Source organism: Nycticebus coucang, chromosome 3, assembly GCF_027406575.1.
Source record: "Nycticebus coucang isolate mNycCou1 chromosome 3, mNycCou1.pri, whole genome shotgun sequence".
Lineage (NCBI taxonomy): Eukaryota > Metazoa > Chordata > Mammalia > Primates > Lorisidae > Nycticebus > Nycticebus coucang.
This window is the reverse complement of record NC_069782.1, coordinates 42,274,539-42,292,478: the sequence shown is the minus strand read 5'-3', so window position 1 is coordinate 42,292,478 and position 17,940 is coordinate 42,274,539. Positions and strand designations below refer to the sequence as shown.

At 35.3% G+C, this 17,940-nt stretch overlaps 1 protein-coding gene across 5 annotated transcripts in view; it reads right to left on the bottom strand.

Annotated features, from left to right (window-relative positions):
- The window catches only part of PPP1R12A (protein phosphatase 1 regulatory subunit 12A), a 161,815-nt gene that overhangs the window by 17,545 nt on the left and 126,330 nt on the right, over nucleotides 1-17,940 (bottom strand). For all 5 annotated transcript variants that reach the window (XM_053583006.1, XM_053583011.1, XM_053583008.1 and 2 more), the window contains 5 exons: nucleotides 13,191-13,281; nucleotides 11,470-11,670; nucleotides 11,064-11,232; nucleotides 9,191-9,312; nucleotides 5,067-5,132 (listed from right to left, as the gene is read on the bottom strand). In XM_053583006.1, the coding sequence (XP_053438981.1) occupies nucleotides 5,067-5,132; nucleotides 9,191-9,312; nucleotides 11,064-11,232; nucleotides 11,470-11,670; nucleotides 13,191-13,281 (649 nt within the window). The remainder of the gene's footprint in view (nucleotides 1-5,066; nucleotides 5,133-9,190; nucleotides 9,313-11,063; nucleotides 11,233-11,469; nucleotides 11,671-13,190; nucleotides 13,282-17,940) is intronic.

Genomic DNA, 17,940 nt, shown 5'->3' with positions numbered 1-17,940 from the left:
TTGAGACAGCATCTCACTATGTCACCCTCAGTAGAGTGCCATGGCATCACAGCTTACAGCAACCTTAAACTCCTGGGAGTAAGCGATTCTCTTGCCTTAGCCTCCCAAGTAGCTAAGGTGCCCACCACACGCCTGGCTATTTTTTTTTTTTTTTGTAGTTGCCATTGTTGTTTGGAAGGCCAGGGCTGGGTTCAAACTTGCCAGCCCTGGTGTATGTGGACAATGCCCTAGCTGCTAAGCTATAGGCACTGAGCCAAGGCTGTGTAAATTTCCTTTGAAAACCAATTTTGCCCTTGTTCTCTGTATTGTTTTAATTTCTTGTAATGTAGTATTTTATTGATATATTCTTTGTGTTTATAATTAACCATTTTAAAGACTAAATTTTTATTTTCAAGATATCATTCAAATGCAGTGAATATGTATGCAATTTGGTTCACTCATGAACTAAAATGTGTACATATCAAATGAAGATATCCCTTCTCACCTTATAGTCTGCACTTTCATTTACTAATTTTTTTTTTTGAGACAGAGTCTCAAGCTATTGCCCTGGGTAGAGTGCCATGGCATCACAGCTCATGGCAACCTCAAACTCTTTTTTTTTTTTTTTTTTTTGTGGTTTTTGGCCGGGGCTGGGTTTGAACCCGCCACCTCCGGCATATGGGACCAGCGCCCTACTCCTTGAGCCACAGGCGCCGCCTGGCAACCTCAAACTCTTAAGTGATTCTCTTGCCTCAGCCTCCCAAGTAGCTGGGACTACAGGTGCCCACCACAACACTTGGCTATTTTTTTTTTTGTTCTTGTTGCAGTTGTCATTGTTGTTTTAGCTGGCCCGGGCTGGGTTCAAACTCACCAGCCTCAGTGTATATGTGGCTTGCACCCTACCCACTGAGCTACGGGTGCTGCCCTGATTTAAGTTTTTAAAATATAAAATTCCAAATAGTCACAGAAATCACTCAAATTATGTTTGTCTTTAAAAAAATCAAGGTGTTCTCTTTGATTATTTAAAAATTCTTACAAATTATGGTAAAAAAACACATAAAATTTACTATCTAGGTGTGTCCAACCTGGGGTCCATGGGCCACATGCAGATTATCTGTTGTGTTAGATATTGCAAAAATTATGCATGGACCTTTTTTTTTGCTCATCAGCTTTTGTTAATATTTGTGTATTTAATGTGTGGCTTAAGACAACTCTTCCTCTTCCAATGTATGTCAGAAAAAGGTAAAAAAAGGTTGGACACCCCTAAACCACTTTTAACATGAACAGTTCAGTATTCTTCACTATATTCGCGTGTTGTACAACTGGTCTCTAGAACCTTTTCATCTTAATAAAGCAAAAAGTCTATACCCATTGAACAACGTCCTTTCTTCTCCCTATTGTGGCAACCATAATTCTACTTTCAGTATCTATGAATTTGACTACTTTAAATATCTGAGTAAGTGGAATCCAACAGTTCTTATTGTTTTGCAACCACCTTATTTTACTTAGCATAACATCTATGTTTCTCCCATTAAAATTTTTCCCAAAGTAAAAATATCTTTTTAATTTTTCTGATCACAGTACGTAAAGTGCATGTAATAGTTAGTACATTGCTCCTCTGTAATTCTCCAGATCTCTAATCCCTAGATAACCTTTTCTAAAAGATCACATAATATACAGATCTACACACATATATTTTACTTAAATCTATTTTCTACCAATGAAATCTCAATTTTTTGCTTTACAAGCAATACTCTTATGAACGCCATTTAGATTTATCTTTACATACTTCATTTATAGCTTTGGAAATAAATTTCTAGAAGTGGAAGTGCTAAACTAAAAAGCATGGACATTTTCATAAGGCTTCTGATTTGGACCGTTAAATTGGTCTCCACAAAGAATGGATTTATTATAGTCCCAAAACTTTGTAAAACAATGCCTATTTCAATACTTAGGCCAAGCACAGGCATTATTAAATTTCGCCAATTTTACTTTTTTATTGTTATGTTTTTGATTATTGAGATTGAATGCATTTTCAAGTCTACTGGCTATTTATATTTCTTCTTTTGTAAAGTTTATAGATTTCATGTATTTTTCCCCTTATTTTTTTAACTGAGTCTCAAATACTAACCTTTTATATATTAAAAAAAGAGGGCTATGATTATCTATTGTTAGACTACGTAAATATGTGTCACCTAACTTTTTTTTTTTAACAGGCAGAGTCTCACTTTATCGCCCTCAGTAGAGTGCTGTGGCGTCACAGCTCACAGCAACCTCCAGCTCCTGGGCTCAGGCGAGTCTCTTGCCTCAGCCTCCCTAGTAGCTGGGACTACAGGCACGCGCCACAACACCCAGCTATTTCTTTGTTGCAGTTTGGCCGGGGCTGGGTTTGAACCCGCCACCCTTAGTATATGGCGCTGGCACCCTATCCACTGAGCCACAGGCACCATCCTATGTGTCTCCTAACTTTAATAATACTCCACTTTTATATGTTTAAATAATCAAATCTGGGTGGTGTCTGTGGCTCAGTGGATAGGGTGCTGGCTCCATATACCAAGGGTGGCAGGTTCAATCCCGGCCCTGGCCAAACTGCAACAAAAGATAGCCAGGTGTTGTGACAGGTGCCTGTAGTCCCAGCTTCTTGGGAGGCTGAGGCAAGAGAATTACCTAAGCCCAAGAGTTGGACCCAAGAGTTGGAGGTTGCTATAAGCTGTATGACACCACGGCACTCTACTGAGGGCAATAAAGTGAGACTCTGTCTCTACGAAAAAAAAAAAAATCAAACCTGTTAATCTTTATTTACGGTTTCTTGCACTTGGTTTAAATTTTGGATTTATTATGAATGTTCTTTGTATGCTAAATGAAATAGCTTAGTAAAATCCACCCAAAGCATTCAAAGTGAATCAAAGCAACAGAAGCCTCATTTTTAGAAAGGATGAATAATGACATTATAAAGTAACTCAAATTATGTGAGAAAATTTTATCTTAATTTTCTTTTAATTTCTATCTTGAAAGCAGATAGCTTAAGCTTCACATACATTTCAGAATTTTCAAGAAAGTTTCAGCATCTTACAATTAAGTTTTCTTTTAAGCAAAAAGGCACATAACAAAAAGTCATAAATTAGAGAAGTTTTGTTATCAAATACATTTTCTGAAGTAACATTATTTCAGAAAATGCACTTAAGAATTTTGCCAGTCACACTATTCACAGAAAAGTATGAGCAGATGTGACTAATTTTCAAAACAGAACCACCATTTTCTGGGCAAAGCACTTTAGTGGTCTTTTGTATAAGACATTCTGGGTTTGCATCTTAACCTCCATTCTTTCTTTTCCCTATGACACGGCAGTCACTAGCATTAGGTGAGATGGTACGTAGCCCATGTTGGTATCAAAATCACGGCAATAGCTCAGTGGTGAGCTCTGCCTGAACTGAGCCAATTATAATCTCATTCCTGTGAGGTAATCAGCCTGAGGATGAAGCTGACACAGAGGATTGTGTAATATAATGGAGTACAATTCTTTTTGTTTAATTCAGTTTGAGTTCGGGTTTCTGTTACTTGTAACTGAAAGAATGTTAGCACAAAGCAAGGTCTAAACAATGTTCTATTTAAAAATGAACAAAACCTATTTAAGTTGTTTGGACCTAAGACAATTTACCTTCTTAGAAACAAGGCTCTACCCCACAATCATACTAATGTACACAGCTATGGTTTTTTTTTTTTTTTAAATTCTTTTTTTTTTAACTTTTTATTTATTTATTTATTTTTTTGGCCAGGGCTGGGTTTGAACCTGCCACCTCTCGTATATGGGACCAGCGCCCTACCCCTTTGAGCCACAGACACTGCCTCACAGCTATGGTTTAATTAAAAAAAAAAAAAAAAAAAAGAAACAAGGCTCTACTTAATCGTAATGTATCTAAGGTATAAATATAGCACATATGTTTCAAAATTATAACTTTGGAAGCTAGTCTGTTTACCTGTCCACTGTTTTTCCTTAAAAATGGAAATTTATGGGGTACACTTGGAAAAGGAAGATGGATGACTTGAAAGAATAAAGAAGACACACAGGTGAATTGGGGAAGTGCTGGCAACTGATAGGCAGTGTTTAAGGGAAAAAGCTTTTACCCTGCCAATAATTTACCTTCAGAACTAATTCATTCCTTAATCTCTCTGGCTACCTAAAGATAAAATAAAAGTAACTATGGGTCAAAATAGGCAAACTTACAAGCCTTCCAAGTAATGCTTACTGTCACCTAGCACAGGTAACCTTTTGGTCACCTCATGTTACTATAGGTCACCTTGCTGAGTAAAAAGAAATGTGACAGCTTTATGAAGAAGCCCCAAGTCAAAATGTAGAAAGTAACGTTAAAATAATGTGCTAATGCTGAGTTTAGAACTCGTACAACTCCACCCTTATATGATTAGAGCTCTTTAAAGTATTTTAACTTTCTGCACAGCCAAACAACAGGAAATAGAAGAGAGTAAAAAACAAAAGGGAGGAAACGTTTACCCCTTGCTAGTTATGCAGCCTTAGGTACTGCGGGAGGTAAAAATGCCCTTTTCAGAATATGGTTGGCAAGATGAACTGTGATGATGAATATAAAAGTCCTCTGGAAATGCTTCGTTTTGTATTGATAACATATGTAAAGAAAGCTAAAGATTTCTATCTTCTCTACAACATAACTTGTCATGTATAGAAATAAAATCTGAACATACTACTTCTGGTTTTCCACTACTGCTAAGGATCCTTTAGATATTTTCCTTTGGTTAAGAGTACTGTTCCCTTTTTTGTTTTTTCTCTTCAACTCTGAAGGTTAAATTACCTACAAAAAACTACATCTACTTAGAGTGTACAATTTGATGAGTTGTGTGTATCCACAAAGCCACCACTATAATGAAGATCTCTAAAATATACTTGGTGCCTCTTCCAGTCCTTCCGATCCTGACCCCAGGCAGTCACTGCCACTGTGCCCCTAGCATGTAGGTAGTGTGCAATAACCGTTTTACATGAATAAATATGATCAAACATAATTAAAAATCCTTAAAGATTATGAATATTTCTCAACACAAAAAATGATGCTATTTACCTGAGTTTCTTTCTTATTGGATCCCTCGTCTGTATCTGATTGTTGTTCTTGTTCATTTTCATCACTCTAAAAACAGATTAACAACTTATTTTTAGGAAAATAAAAGACATTTCAAACAGTTGACATTTAAGAACATTAGGGGTTTTCCAATTTAAAGTGATTCTTGAGAAAAATATACCATGAAACGGATCATAAGAAAAACTGATTAAGTGGAATCTTTCTACCCTATTTAGAGAGCGTCCATTTTTCTGGCCTGGCACAAGCTAAGCAGGGTAGTGAACACGGTGAAGGAAGACCAGCTTACCTACCATGCAGTGCGGGAAACACTGGGGATGAGGAAGCTGGAGTCCCAACATGAGAGAGGAGAAGACAGTCCATTTCATATTAATAATGAGACTGCATATACTTTCTAGTCAATATGAGTATTATTTAGCCACTCAACTATAATAAGGCAGAAAAAATAGAAATAAATACATTTTATTTTAAGAAAAGCTAGCTTTACTAAGCTTGCAATTTTTGCAGCAGTCCTAAGTTTAGATGGTTTCATTTTTTTTTTTTTTAGACAATGTCTCCACTATGTGACTCTTGTCAGAATGCCGTGGCATCACAGCTCACAGCAACCAACCTTCAACTCTTGGGCTTAAGCGATTCTCTTGCCTCAGCCTCCCAAGTAGCTGGGAATACAGGCTTCTGCCACAATGCTTGGCTATTTTTTACTGCAGTTGTCAGTGTTTTTTTTAGCTGGCCTGGGCTGGGTTTGAACCCGCCAGCCCACACCGTAACCACTGTGCCTGTGGGCGCCGAGACTAGGTGGTTTCTTTTATCTAGAAATTTCTCGGGAGGTTGAAGTACACCAAATAGAAAATCAAGGTCTCGGCTAAATTAAATTTAGAATCCCAGATTATAGCAACATTCTACTAGAAGGCCTTAAAAAATCTCAAAAAAGCGTTCATAGGTTAAAGGGCAAGAAAAGGAAAATTTACATTCAAACTTATCTGGCTAACGCTCACTATAAAATACCACAAGTTTTAAACTAGATAAACCTAGTTTCACACGTATTAGTATAGTTATTTTCAGCTATGTGATTTAAGGAAAATTATTTAAATGTTTTCAGTCAAAATTACCTTATCCATAGAACTTCACAGAATGGTTCTAAGGATTAGAGATTATCTTTGTACAAGCTACCGTTTGGTAGTTAGTAAAAATGATACACGAAGTTAATAAGTAAACAGGAGAAGGCAGTGCTACTGTCACTGTATTATTTATTATTAATTCCCTGCCATCAACTCATTGTTCTCCAGCATTACAACATCATCTACTACCCTTTCTTTGATTGAGCCCTTGGCTCTTTTCATATATTGTCTGCTATAGGTTCAAAGGTGAACCTAGGAAGGAATAAGGCCCTGATGACTGATGAGAGATCAATTCAAGCTGGCCCAAATGGAAAACATAGGTTTTGACAGTATGGCTCTGAGGAAGGATCTTTGTAATGCTTGTCAAGTACCAATTCCAGAAAATGGTGTTTTAAAGGAAGAACTGGTATAAACAAAATTGAGGGAAAAAATACTAAATAATATTGCTTTGCCTATAAAATTCAAAACACAAATGCGTTAAGAAGATGACATAATTTTAAATAATAAGAGTTACTTATTACTTAAAGCTAAGTATGTGAGGTATTATTATTCAAATGGTACCCCGCAATCAAAATCAACCAGATATGATTTACTTCCTGCTAAAAGGATACTGAGGCCAGACACGGTGGGTGACTCATGCTTATAATCCTTGCATTTTGGAGAATGGAGCAGAAAGATCATGAGAGGCCAGTAATTTGTGCCCCATAAAAAACAGAAAAATTAGGTGGGCATGTCAACATGTCCCAGCACCTTGGGCTGAGGCTGGAAGATCATTTGAGCCCAGCTGGTTGAGACTGCAGTGAACTATGATAAGATCACTGCACTCTAGCCCAGGCAACAGAGCAAGACCCTGTCTCAATTAAAAAAAAAAAAAAATTGGAGAACCAGAATCTAACCAATCTTCTCACTCTAACTACTAATTTTTTGGGGGGGGGTCGGGGCTGGGTTTGAACCCGTCACATCCAGCATATGGGGCCAGCACCCTACCCCTTTGAGCCACAGGCACTGCCTCTAACTACTAACTTATAGGAATATAATAAACAGAGGAATGTGCTAAACTATACTTCCGGGATGTGATAACCACTCAGTTCCTTCAAAATTAATTTTAAGAAAAAAAGTGAGATTGAAGGAGAAATGTATTAATTTTAAAGTAAGATTTTAAAGAAATAACTAATCATAATGTAGGCACCTTATTTAGTTCGCAATCAAACTAGTAAACTATGAAGGTACAACAACCAACCACTTCTGGCATGTATGAATCAAATGGATAGTAAACATGACGGAATAATCGAAAGTAAGGATTTATTATTTATGTATATAACAATATATCTTTATATAGAGTTCTAATAATTTTAAAGAGGATATATATTAACATATTTGTAACTAAAATGTTTTGTCTAGGATTTTCTTCTAAATAATATGGGAGTTGGGGAAGTTGTGGGAATTTAGCTGAAAAAACAGATACTTGAGATGAGGTCATTACACTATTTTGTTAATTCTATACAGTATATGTTTGAACTTCTCTATATTAAACATCAAAAGAAAAACAGGAAGCAATTTTTCTATTTTCCCCATCTGTTCTTTATTTCTCCTTTCTTGTCATTATGTATTATTTTACTTTCCTTCTCTTTTCAAACTATTTTTCTATAGCCACATGCAACCTTGATTCAAAATCTAACATAAATGAGTACTCTGTCCAAATCATGAATAATGTGAGGACATTAAAATTCTCCAATTTCGTTTAATGTTTTCCCATATTTTTGCTGTTTTCATTTATCTTAGTTTTTTCTGTATTTTAAACTACATATAACACAATGTTATTTGTGATACGTGTAATTAAATGACAATGAAATAAAACACCTTGATTACAAAGTAAAAATGTTCACAAAAAGATGACCTAAATATATTTATGAGAAAAACAGGGAAGTTAAAAAAAAGTAGATATATTATATGAGGATTAATGATAATTAAAAAAAGCATTCCCAAAAGCAGACTTCAAGGTAAAATATTAGAGATAAAAGAGAAGTATTATGAGAAAAGGGTTAGATTAACAGGAAGAAAGATGACCCCATGTTCTCTTAATGGAAGAACAGATACAGTTGGAGATTAAAAAAAAATTTTTATAGTAATAAAATTAAATATACTGCTACATATACATACAGCTGTGCTGGTATCTCATAAACATAATACTGAGTGGTAAAATCTACAGTTCTGTTTATATACTCTTCAAAAACAGGTACAATTAACTATGGTGGTAGAAATCAGATACTAGTTGGCTTTGAAATGAGAATGATAGGGATTAAGAAGGAGAATTCTGGGGGCATCTACAGTCTGTTTCTGTTTATCATTCCTAGTAGTGATTCCATAGATACGTTCCATTGTGCTAATTCATGTCATAACTTCATTAAAAGGTTCATTTAAAAAAATCAAGAGGCTAAAAACAGGGGCAAATTATGTTCGTTCTTCTCTAGTTACATGCTGTATTGAAACAGCATAAATTTCACATGAACAGTCGTATGTCACAGTTCTTTCTCTTGCATATGAATAGCAATGTCAGATATACGATCAGAGATCAGGGGAAAGGCTTCATTTCTTACAGGATAATTGTAACTTGATAAGTAAAGAACTGCTTCTATCCAGTATCCTTTGAGATAGTAATGATTCTGCTATGTAGATTTATAATAATATTTGTAAACTTGAAATTAAATGTAAAACATTTCTCTGGCATCTCTAAAATAAAGCAGTTTAGTTATTATAAAATAATCAATATATGTACTCTGACCTACCTATAGCCACTATTATTGTTATTCCCAAAATTAGGTCAGAATTCTTCCTTTTAAGTAGTACTAAAAATGTAAGTGACTTTTATTTTAACAACTCAACTCTGAAACACAGTGATGATTTAAAGAATATATGACCTGAAATTATTAGTATGGACTTTTGGGAACATTAAGCATACTATGAAGCAATTACACAGTAATAGGTACTTACATCTTGTGTCCAGAATGAAACTCCTGTAGATCTTCTTTTCTCTCTTGGTCGCCGTCGTTCTCTGATTGATTTAGGCTGTGATTTATCTTCTCCTTCTTTTTCCTCTTCTTTTTTTTCTCCCTCTGTTAAGGATTCAATGAAACACATGATAGCAATGTATCCTGCCAATATTTTACAAGGTAATGGATTAAATAATTCTAAATCAAATTCCTTTGTGAAACCTTCTAAATTTCTCTAATCTGAATTAATTTTTCCCTCTTCTCAACTCTCCTGTACACTTGGCTTAAACATGTTATCTCTATTTCCCATTAGATACATTCTTGAAAGTCTCAAGTAATTATCTTCATAGTTCTAGTGCCTAAAATAAAAATTTTTCTCAAAAGGGACAAATATTCGATAAATTGAAAATAACAAAATCCTATGAGAAGAATGGGGCTCCAATTATTAATGTCAGTTAAGGAAATAATTATTATACGCAAAGTTAACATTCAATGGGAAAAAACAGTTCTTAATAAAGGACCGGCTAGTAGAAATTACACAAATTTGTCAGTGTCTGCTTCTACTATTGCAGGTCTTCACTTGGCAGTGTTACAGTATTCATTTCATTTCTATTAGATTAGATTGCATCTAATAGCAAATCCATCTCTTCTGGAAAATACATGTACCCTTTTTTTTTTTTTTTTTTGGCAGTTTTTGGCTGGGGCTGGGTTTGAACCCGCCACCTCCGGCATATGGGGCCGGCGCCCTACGCCTTTGAGCCACAGGCACCGCCCAAATATATTTACTTTTTATTAAAAACAAATCAACATAAGAAACTTATTTTTAAGATCTGTTTTCTTCTGTGACAGTCAAATGGCTTCAGGCTTATATACTACAAGAGTATTTGGGCCTCTGAATATGCTAAATGTATTGACACATAATGAACAAAAATGACTAAAAAACCCCAACTATTATGTCCTTAGCGAAGAGTTACAGAAACGATACCCCCATATTAGAGTATTAAGAAAGATTTTTAAAGTTATTAGTAAAATCAGCTTAAAACAACAATCTCAAACTCCAATGCTCACAGCAGCCATTAAGGTAATAATATAAATGGGTAAATGGGCAAGGGTAGTACAACTCAGGAGGCAGAGCCTGCTCTTACTTCTAGCCAATTGTTCATATGTGAGAATTCAGGCCCAGTGTTGCTAAACTTTTCAAATTTTCAAGAAAAGTCAAAACTACTAAGTTTTATGTGAATATACCTAATTTTAAATGGTGGTTCAAAATTTTTACAAACACTATGCAGGCTTCACATATAGTGGTTTAAAGAACTGAAACATCTCAATGACCAACATTAAGAAAATCTAGCTGGAAATTGGGAACAAGTTAATTTTCTGATGTTTATCCTACATGTCATGACTAATACTGTAAGATTTGGCATTTAGGCTTGGTGCCCGTCGCACAGTGGTTACAGTGCCAGTCACATACACCAAGGCTGGCCGGTTCAAACCCAGCCGGGCCAGCTGAACAACAATGACAACTACAACAAAAAATAGCTGGGTGTTGTGGCAGGTACCTGTAGTCCCAGCTACTCAGGAGGCTGAGGCAAGAGAATCATATAAACCCAGGAGTTTGAGTTGCTGTGAGCTGTGACTCCACAGCATTCTACCGAGGGCAACTAAGACTCTGTCTCTTAAAAAAAAAAAAAAAAAGGTATCATTTTCTGTTTCTGTTCTCTACTTTTCTCATTCTCAATCCTCATATTCTGTTCAGAGTGAGTAAGATTAGTTAGGAAAGATGCCATTCCTTTTCTATTGACCTGTTTATTTAAGAAAAACTAATTCAAAGGACTACTTTGAGGAAAAGGAAGTGGAAAATTCGGTCTTCTTACCTCTTTCATTTTCTTTTGCTAATCCTCTGGAGTAAGCAGAAGTTACACCTACAAGACTGTTTGGCCTGTTTAGTTGACTTGAAGCATAGAGTGAACTGCTCATAGTAGAAAGTGAAGAGGACGAAGTGGTTGAACTTGAAGTTGATACTGGCCTATAACGCTGATAAGTCTGTGAAACATTAAAATTAAAACCCATTTGAAATATTAAACACAATTAAAAACATACAGAACACTTAAACATTCATTCAAATGAAAAGTGATGTTCTAATCATTCTCAAGTAATTCCAGCTAAAATTCTTTTGAGTATTTTCTATATGGTTTGTTGATATATAAATCTCTTGCATATTCACAATCATAAGAATTATGTATACTATTTAACCCAGCTGTGTCACTGATATACTATTACCTCATCATATGTTCTAGAGTACTTTTGTTTATATTCATCTTCTCTAGATGTTTCTGATTCCTTCTTCTCTTCTTGCTTCTCTTTATCCTGTTTTTCTTTTTCTTCTTTTTCTTTTTCTTCATTTTCTTGTTCTCTGGTTCGGGCGGTACGACTTCTTCCTATTGTTTTTTCAGCTTCTTGAAGATCAGTCAATGTCACCCCCTGCATACATGAAAAGATAAACTTAATTACGAGATTCACTAAAGCTTGTTTCAAAGGAGTATTTTATAAATAGAGATATTAAATGTGAATGTATTAAGTTCAAGATAAGCTTAGGAGACAGAGTGAAACCCTGTGTCTTAAAAGAAAAAAAAATAAGCTGGGCATGGTGCTGCATGCTGATAGTCTTAGCAATTCAAGAACCTGAGGCAGGAAGATCACTGGAGGCCAAGAATTTAAGGCTGCAGTGACTCTGTATCACTGCTCTGGGGTGTGGGGGTGTGTGTGTGTGTGTGTGTAAAAGAATGAAACCCCATCTCATTCATTCATAAATAGATAAATGGATAAATAAGAATGCATTAAAAATCAAATATGCACGTTTGCAACTGGTTTGCAAACAGAAAAAGAACTTTTGCTCAGCAAATTACATTTATTCATAATATTTGGAAGACCCAATATATGCATTGTGTGTGTGTGTGTAGTACTTTTTTTTTTAAACACAAAGTCTTGCTCTGTTGCCCAGCCTAGTGTATGTGTGCTGGCATTATAGCTATTCTTCTACCTCAGCCTTCTGACTAGTTAGGAATACAGACACTCTACATCAAGCCCAGCTAATTTTTTTTATTTGTTGTAGAGACAGGGTCTCACTCTTGTTCATGTTGGTCTCAAATTCCTGGCCTTAAAGCCATCTGCCTGCCTCAGGCTCCCAGAGTGTTAGGACTGCAGGTGGGAGCCACCCAACCTATGCTATTTATATATTACATTATATGTATTTCTATTTATATATGCATATGTTTAGGTATATATCCACACACACACAGAGTAATTATTAAGGTTTAACGAAGATTTCAGTAAAGGAACAACTTTTTAAGGTAGACTTTGATAGAGTTTAGATTTCAAGAAGTTAAAAGTGCAGAAAAAGTGTGTTAAGACTAGCAAATAGTTCAGCTTGAAAGGCTAATGATAAGGATTAATGAATCTGGACTGTTGAGCTCCTCAACTGTAGGTAAGACACAAAGTCTTATATCATATATATCATAATTTGAATGGTAAGAAAGAGGTAAGGAGATAACTAGCCTGCATGACATTTTTCTCACATTAGCTGTTGGATATTATCTAATATAAGAGACCAATTCCCTGCCCCCTGACTCCAAGTATTCACAGAACTCTTCAATTATTATTAGACACCACGTATGTTTAATTCATTCTAACACTTATCAAATACACTGTGCTGGACACGGTATTAGGAATGAGGATAAAAAAAAAAATCAATACTTAAAAAACCATAAAGGCATGTAGTTAATCAGATGAAATACTATAGTAATAGTGTAACCACATACAAAAGGGGATAAGAGCACTACAAGAGCAACAGTTACCTTTTAAGGTTTTCACACACTGTATACTGATATCAATATTTACAAAGTAAAGTGAAAAAGAGAATAATTTATTTACATTTTAAAGAATATATATACACCTTATGTACTATTCATAGAAGTTTTATATATTATACACATGGAATATACCTGGGTTGACCTTCTAGACTGTCTTGCTTGTCTAGATCTTGCTTTTCTTTGGGATTCAGATTCTTCATCCCTAACAGGAGTGAGGTATGATCTACAGCAATAAATAAAAATTTTTAGTTAGATACAATATCTTTGAACATAAATATATATATACATATATATCATATCTGATCATTTCTTTTTAGCTTAGAACAGATTATTTAGATTATTTTAGCATTTCAGAATATTTTAAATTCTTCCCAACTACATTTTTTAATCACGTAATTTAAGAAGAAATTACATTTTTAAAAGGCATTTATGTCTCAATTAACTCTGGAAGGCCAAGGTGGGAGAATCATTTGAGGTCAGGTGTTTGAGACCAGATTGAGCAACATAGCAAGACTCCTTGACTCTGTAAGAAATAAAAAACCCAGCCAGGTGGGGCAGCATGTGCCTGCAGTCCCAGCTATTCGGGATCCTGGAGGATCACCTGGGCCCAGGAGTTTTAGTTTGCAGTGAGCTGTAACTATGCCACTGCACTCTAGTAGTCTGGGCAACAGAGAAAGATCCTGTGTTGGGGTGTGTGTGTGGGGGAGGAATTTAGCTCTATTCAAAAAGGCAGAAGCATTTCATTTAGCAGAAGCCCAATTTACTAGAATGGATAGGGAGTAAACTTTTTGCTTGTTTTTAAAATGAGGAAACTCTCCTTCCCTAGCGCCTAAAACACCTCAAAAGTGATCATCTAAGCTCTGCTTTGAAGCAACTCATTCAATATTAGTTCTCCAGTTTGTGCTTAACTTCCTGTAATGGGCAAAGTTCTAATTTTGCTTTTTTAAAGACCTACTGAAAAGGGGCTTTAAATTCTTTTCTACCTACAGTATTTCCAAGTATTGGAAGACAGGCATCAAATTCCTTTCTAAATCTTTTACTCGCTAGCACACACAGTCCTCCAATTATTCCTCTTAATCCTTTTTTGGTTCCGTGTAACACCGTCTTAGACGATGTATAAAGTTACGTGGCCACACTCCATAGACAGTCACTGCCTTCTTTCAGTACAATGGTTGGGACTGAAGGCCACTTAAGACTACGGGATGACAGATGAGTACACAGCACTCCCTGTGTTCTTGCCAGTGTGCTTTTGTAAATGATGTTTTTGGCAGACATCATATTCTTGCTCATACTTCGAGTTCTCTAAATATTTAAGTGTTTTTATATATGAACAGCTTTTACACTAGCATCTTATTTACTAATTGATTTTCTGAAACAAAGAACAGGACTTGGCATTTATATTCACTAAATTTAGTCTTACAAATTTAAGCCTATGTTCCATCTTATCACAGGATATGCTTCAAAAGCATGTAATCTATGTCAGAAGTTAAATAATCAACACTACTTGGAGAGCTGACACTGTTAACAGTACCTAATTACGTTACCATCTAGCTCGCATTTCTCAGAGAACACTTACAGAGGAAATGTATGTTGACCACTGAACAGCACCTGTTCAAACTGCTATGGGTCCACTTCTATCAGAGTTTATCCATTTCAAGTTACACTGAGTGTGCCTGCCCCTCCTGTCTCACCTGCTCTTTCTTCTGCCTCTGCCACCCAAGACACCATGGCCAACCTCTCTACTTTCTCCTCCTCTTCAACATGAATTTGAACTGGATGAAGACCTTTATGATGATCCACTTTCACTTAATAGGAAATATATTTTTTTCTTTTTTATGATTTTCTTAATATTTTCTTTGCTCTAGCTTACTTCATCATAAGAATACAATATAGTGTGTATAAAATATGTAACATTAAAAATATGTGTCAACTGATTGTTTATGGTATTGGTAAAGATGCAATCAACAGTAGGCTATTAGATACGTTTGGGGAGGTTCAAAAGATACGTGAAATTTTGACTGCACTGTCCCCCAACCCGTGTTGTTCACAGGTCAACTGTATGTCTACGTTCTACAATGTTTAAGTTTCTTAAGTTTATTCCACCTGTCTCCCTCTTAAAATCCCAAGTAATGGTCTAGTTTTCTTTATTCAAATGCTACTTTTTAAAAAAGACTCTTTTGTTAGTTTTGTACGCTTCTCAATTTGTAATTCATTTTGTTGTTTAACCTGACTGTATTCATACAATTATAACTTCTGAATTTACTGTGGTTTTTATGCCTTCTCTTCTATTTTTTTTTTGAGTGTTCTTTAAAGCTCTAAGTTCAAATTTCTTAGAATCATCTACTGTTTTAGAATTGTTTTTAAGAAAAAGAATTCTCATTCCCTATATATACCAAGTGTTCAAGAAGTTTGTGCACAATTTAAAATAGTTGTACATTTTTATAGTTAAAATAGTTGTGTGGTTTAAATTGCACATGAACTTCATGGACACCCTGTATATAGAAACTCATTTCTTTCATTCTACGTTCCTGAATTTTTTGAAACCTGTCTCTCTATAATTAGAATGTAAGAGATTATACATAGCACTCACTTCCTTAGACGATTACCCCTAAGATGACAAAGTAATGTTGCTTAAGATCTTAGTTGCCTCAATTTCAGTTAGTTCCTACTTATTGACTGAAAATTAATTTCTGAGGACTGGTTCTTCGTGCTGCTTCTACTGTAATTACAGATAAAATCTTCAAAGAATCCTTAAGAGGGAGTTTTTAATTGAAATTCAGCAAACTTACAGCAAACTGAAGATTACCCAACAACTATATTTTGACATAACTTGTTTTATGATCTAGTTTGAGAAAATATCACCTGTTTCCTCTACCTGGTTAAGTAACTTATGGCACTACTGCATAAGGACATAACTTCTTTTTTTCTCTTATCTTTATCCATGTTCCTTATCATGTTTTCACCTCAGTGTTGCCAGAATATTGAAAGATTATGTCTTTTTGCCACCATAGTAACACCACATTTACCTCATTAACAAGACGGCCAACCCCCTTTTAATTTAAACACTTCATCAAAGAGTTCTATCTTATCAAATTTGTTTTCAACTGTAATATTAGTTATGGGTCTAAGTTTATAACATAAAATTTTTATCTTTGTAAAGCTATATTCCTAATTATTTCTGTTCTGTTCCTTTAATTTTCCCTCCTTAAAGTAGTGAGGGAGGGAATCTAATAAATAAAACATTTTGGTTATCGGCCCCTCCTGAGTTTGACTGTTAGCTCGATATGGCTTCAGCTGTTCTCATGCACAGATCCACAGGAGTACGATGGCACCATCGGCCCTTTCTTCCTTCTGTGATGCTGCACTAAGTTTGACACTTCTCTTTTTCCCATTGTTTTATAATTATCATTTGATGTATTAACTCCCTTGAGTTTTAAGGTTTTTACTTAGATATAACAGATTTACAACTATAGCTAAATTTTCTAGGACAATTAATTTAAAAAGAGGAAGAGAATAATCAATATTCTTGTTATTAAAATTTAAGAAACATTAATTCTAGGCTGGGCATGGTGGCTCACACCTGTGGCAGGTGGACTGCCTGAGCTCAGGAATTCAAGACCAGCCTGAGTGAAAGTGAGACTCCGTCTCTAAAAATAGCAGGATTTTATAGTGGGCACCTGTAGTCCCAGCTATTTGGGAGGCTGAGGCAACAGGAGCACTTGAGCCCAAGAGTTTGAGGTTGCTGTGAGCTACGACACCACAGCACTCTACTGAGGGTGACTGAGACTATGCCTCAAAAAAAAAAAAAAAAAAAAAAAAAGAAAATTAATTCTAGGATATGATAAGAGGGGCTTGTTTATTATAGAAAAAAGATTATATCAATTTGGGAATTGCTATACATTGTAACCTTCTGCAGAAAATCACAATACATACTAAAGCATCTCAGATGTGCTGAGGGAAGTAACCTCTTTGTTTACTTATTTAACCCAGTATTTCCTAAGGTCATCCAAGTAAAGAACACCACCCTCTCCCCAACCTGCTTTTTTCATGGCATATGTAGAAATGTGAAAAAGTGCTCCTAGGAACATCAGTCTGGAAAATATGAACCAATGGCTATTTTTTCCATTTGTTCATTGAACTCTTATTTATGCGCCCACTTCCCCTATGTAATTTACTACTTTTTAAACATCTACCAGATGAAGAGAAGAAAAAAAATAAATGGATATAAAACTCAAATGAGATAATTAACTTGATTAAGCAAAAAGAGTTTATAGCCAGCCAGATGAGTGCCTATATCACTTCATTACTTCATGAGCTGCTCTAAAAGAAGCATGAACATAAACTACTGAATTGTGGCTCCATCCCACAGAGTCAACTTGCAAGTAGTTTAGAGAAACTTGCAATGCCACTTGACTCCTTTTCACTCTCATGCAAACTGTACTAATCAACAAACACATTCTCTTCAAATGATCCTGGATTCCTTTCCAATAGTTTCAAAATGCCATGAAAGTTAATAAACCTATGAAGGGTATCAAAAATGTACATACATTTTAAGAAAGGGGAAAAACCTGCATTAAACTTACAATACTCAATATATACCAATAACATGAAATGAATACAAGTCACATTTGACTTCTGCAATTACCAGAGGTACTCAAAGTATATACCTAACATATAATACATAAATAACACTGCTTTGTCAGTACCACGTGTGCTAACCAATTGTGCCACTGGAGCACTTATAAATAACATTGCTTATAATGTGTATACATTTTTTGGGCACCCCTGGTATTTTTCACCCCCGGATTAATTATAAGCAGGTTAGAGGGATGAAAGTTACTAGTTGAAAGACTTATAAAAAATCTATTCAGTTTTAATTTCC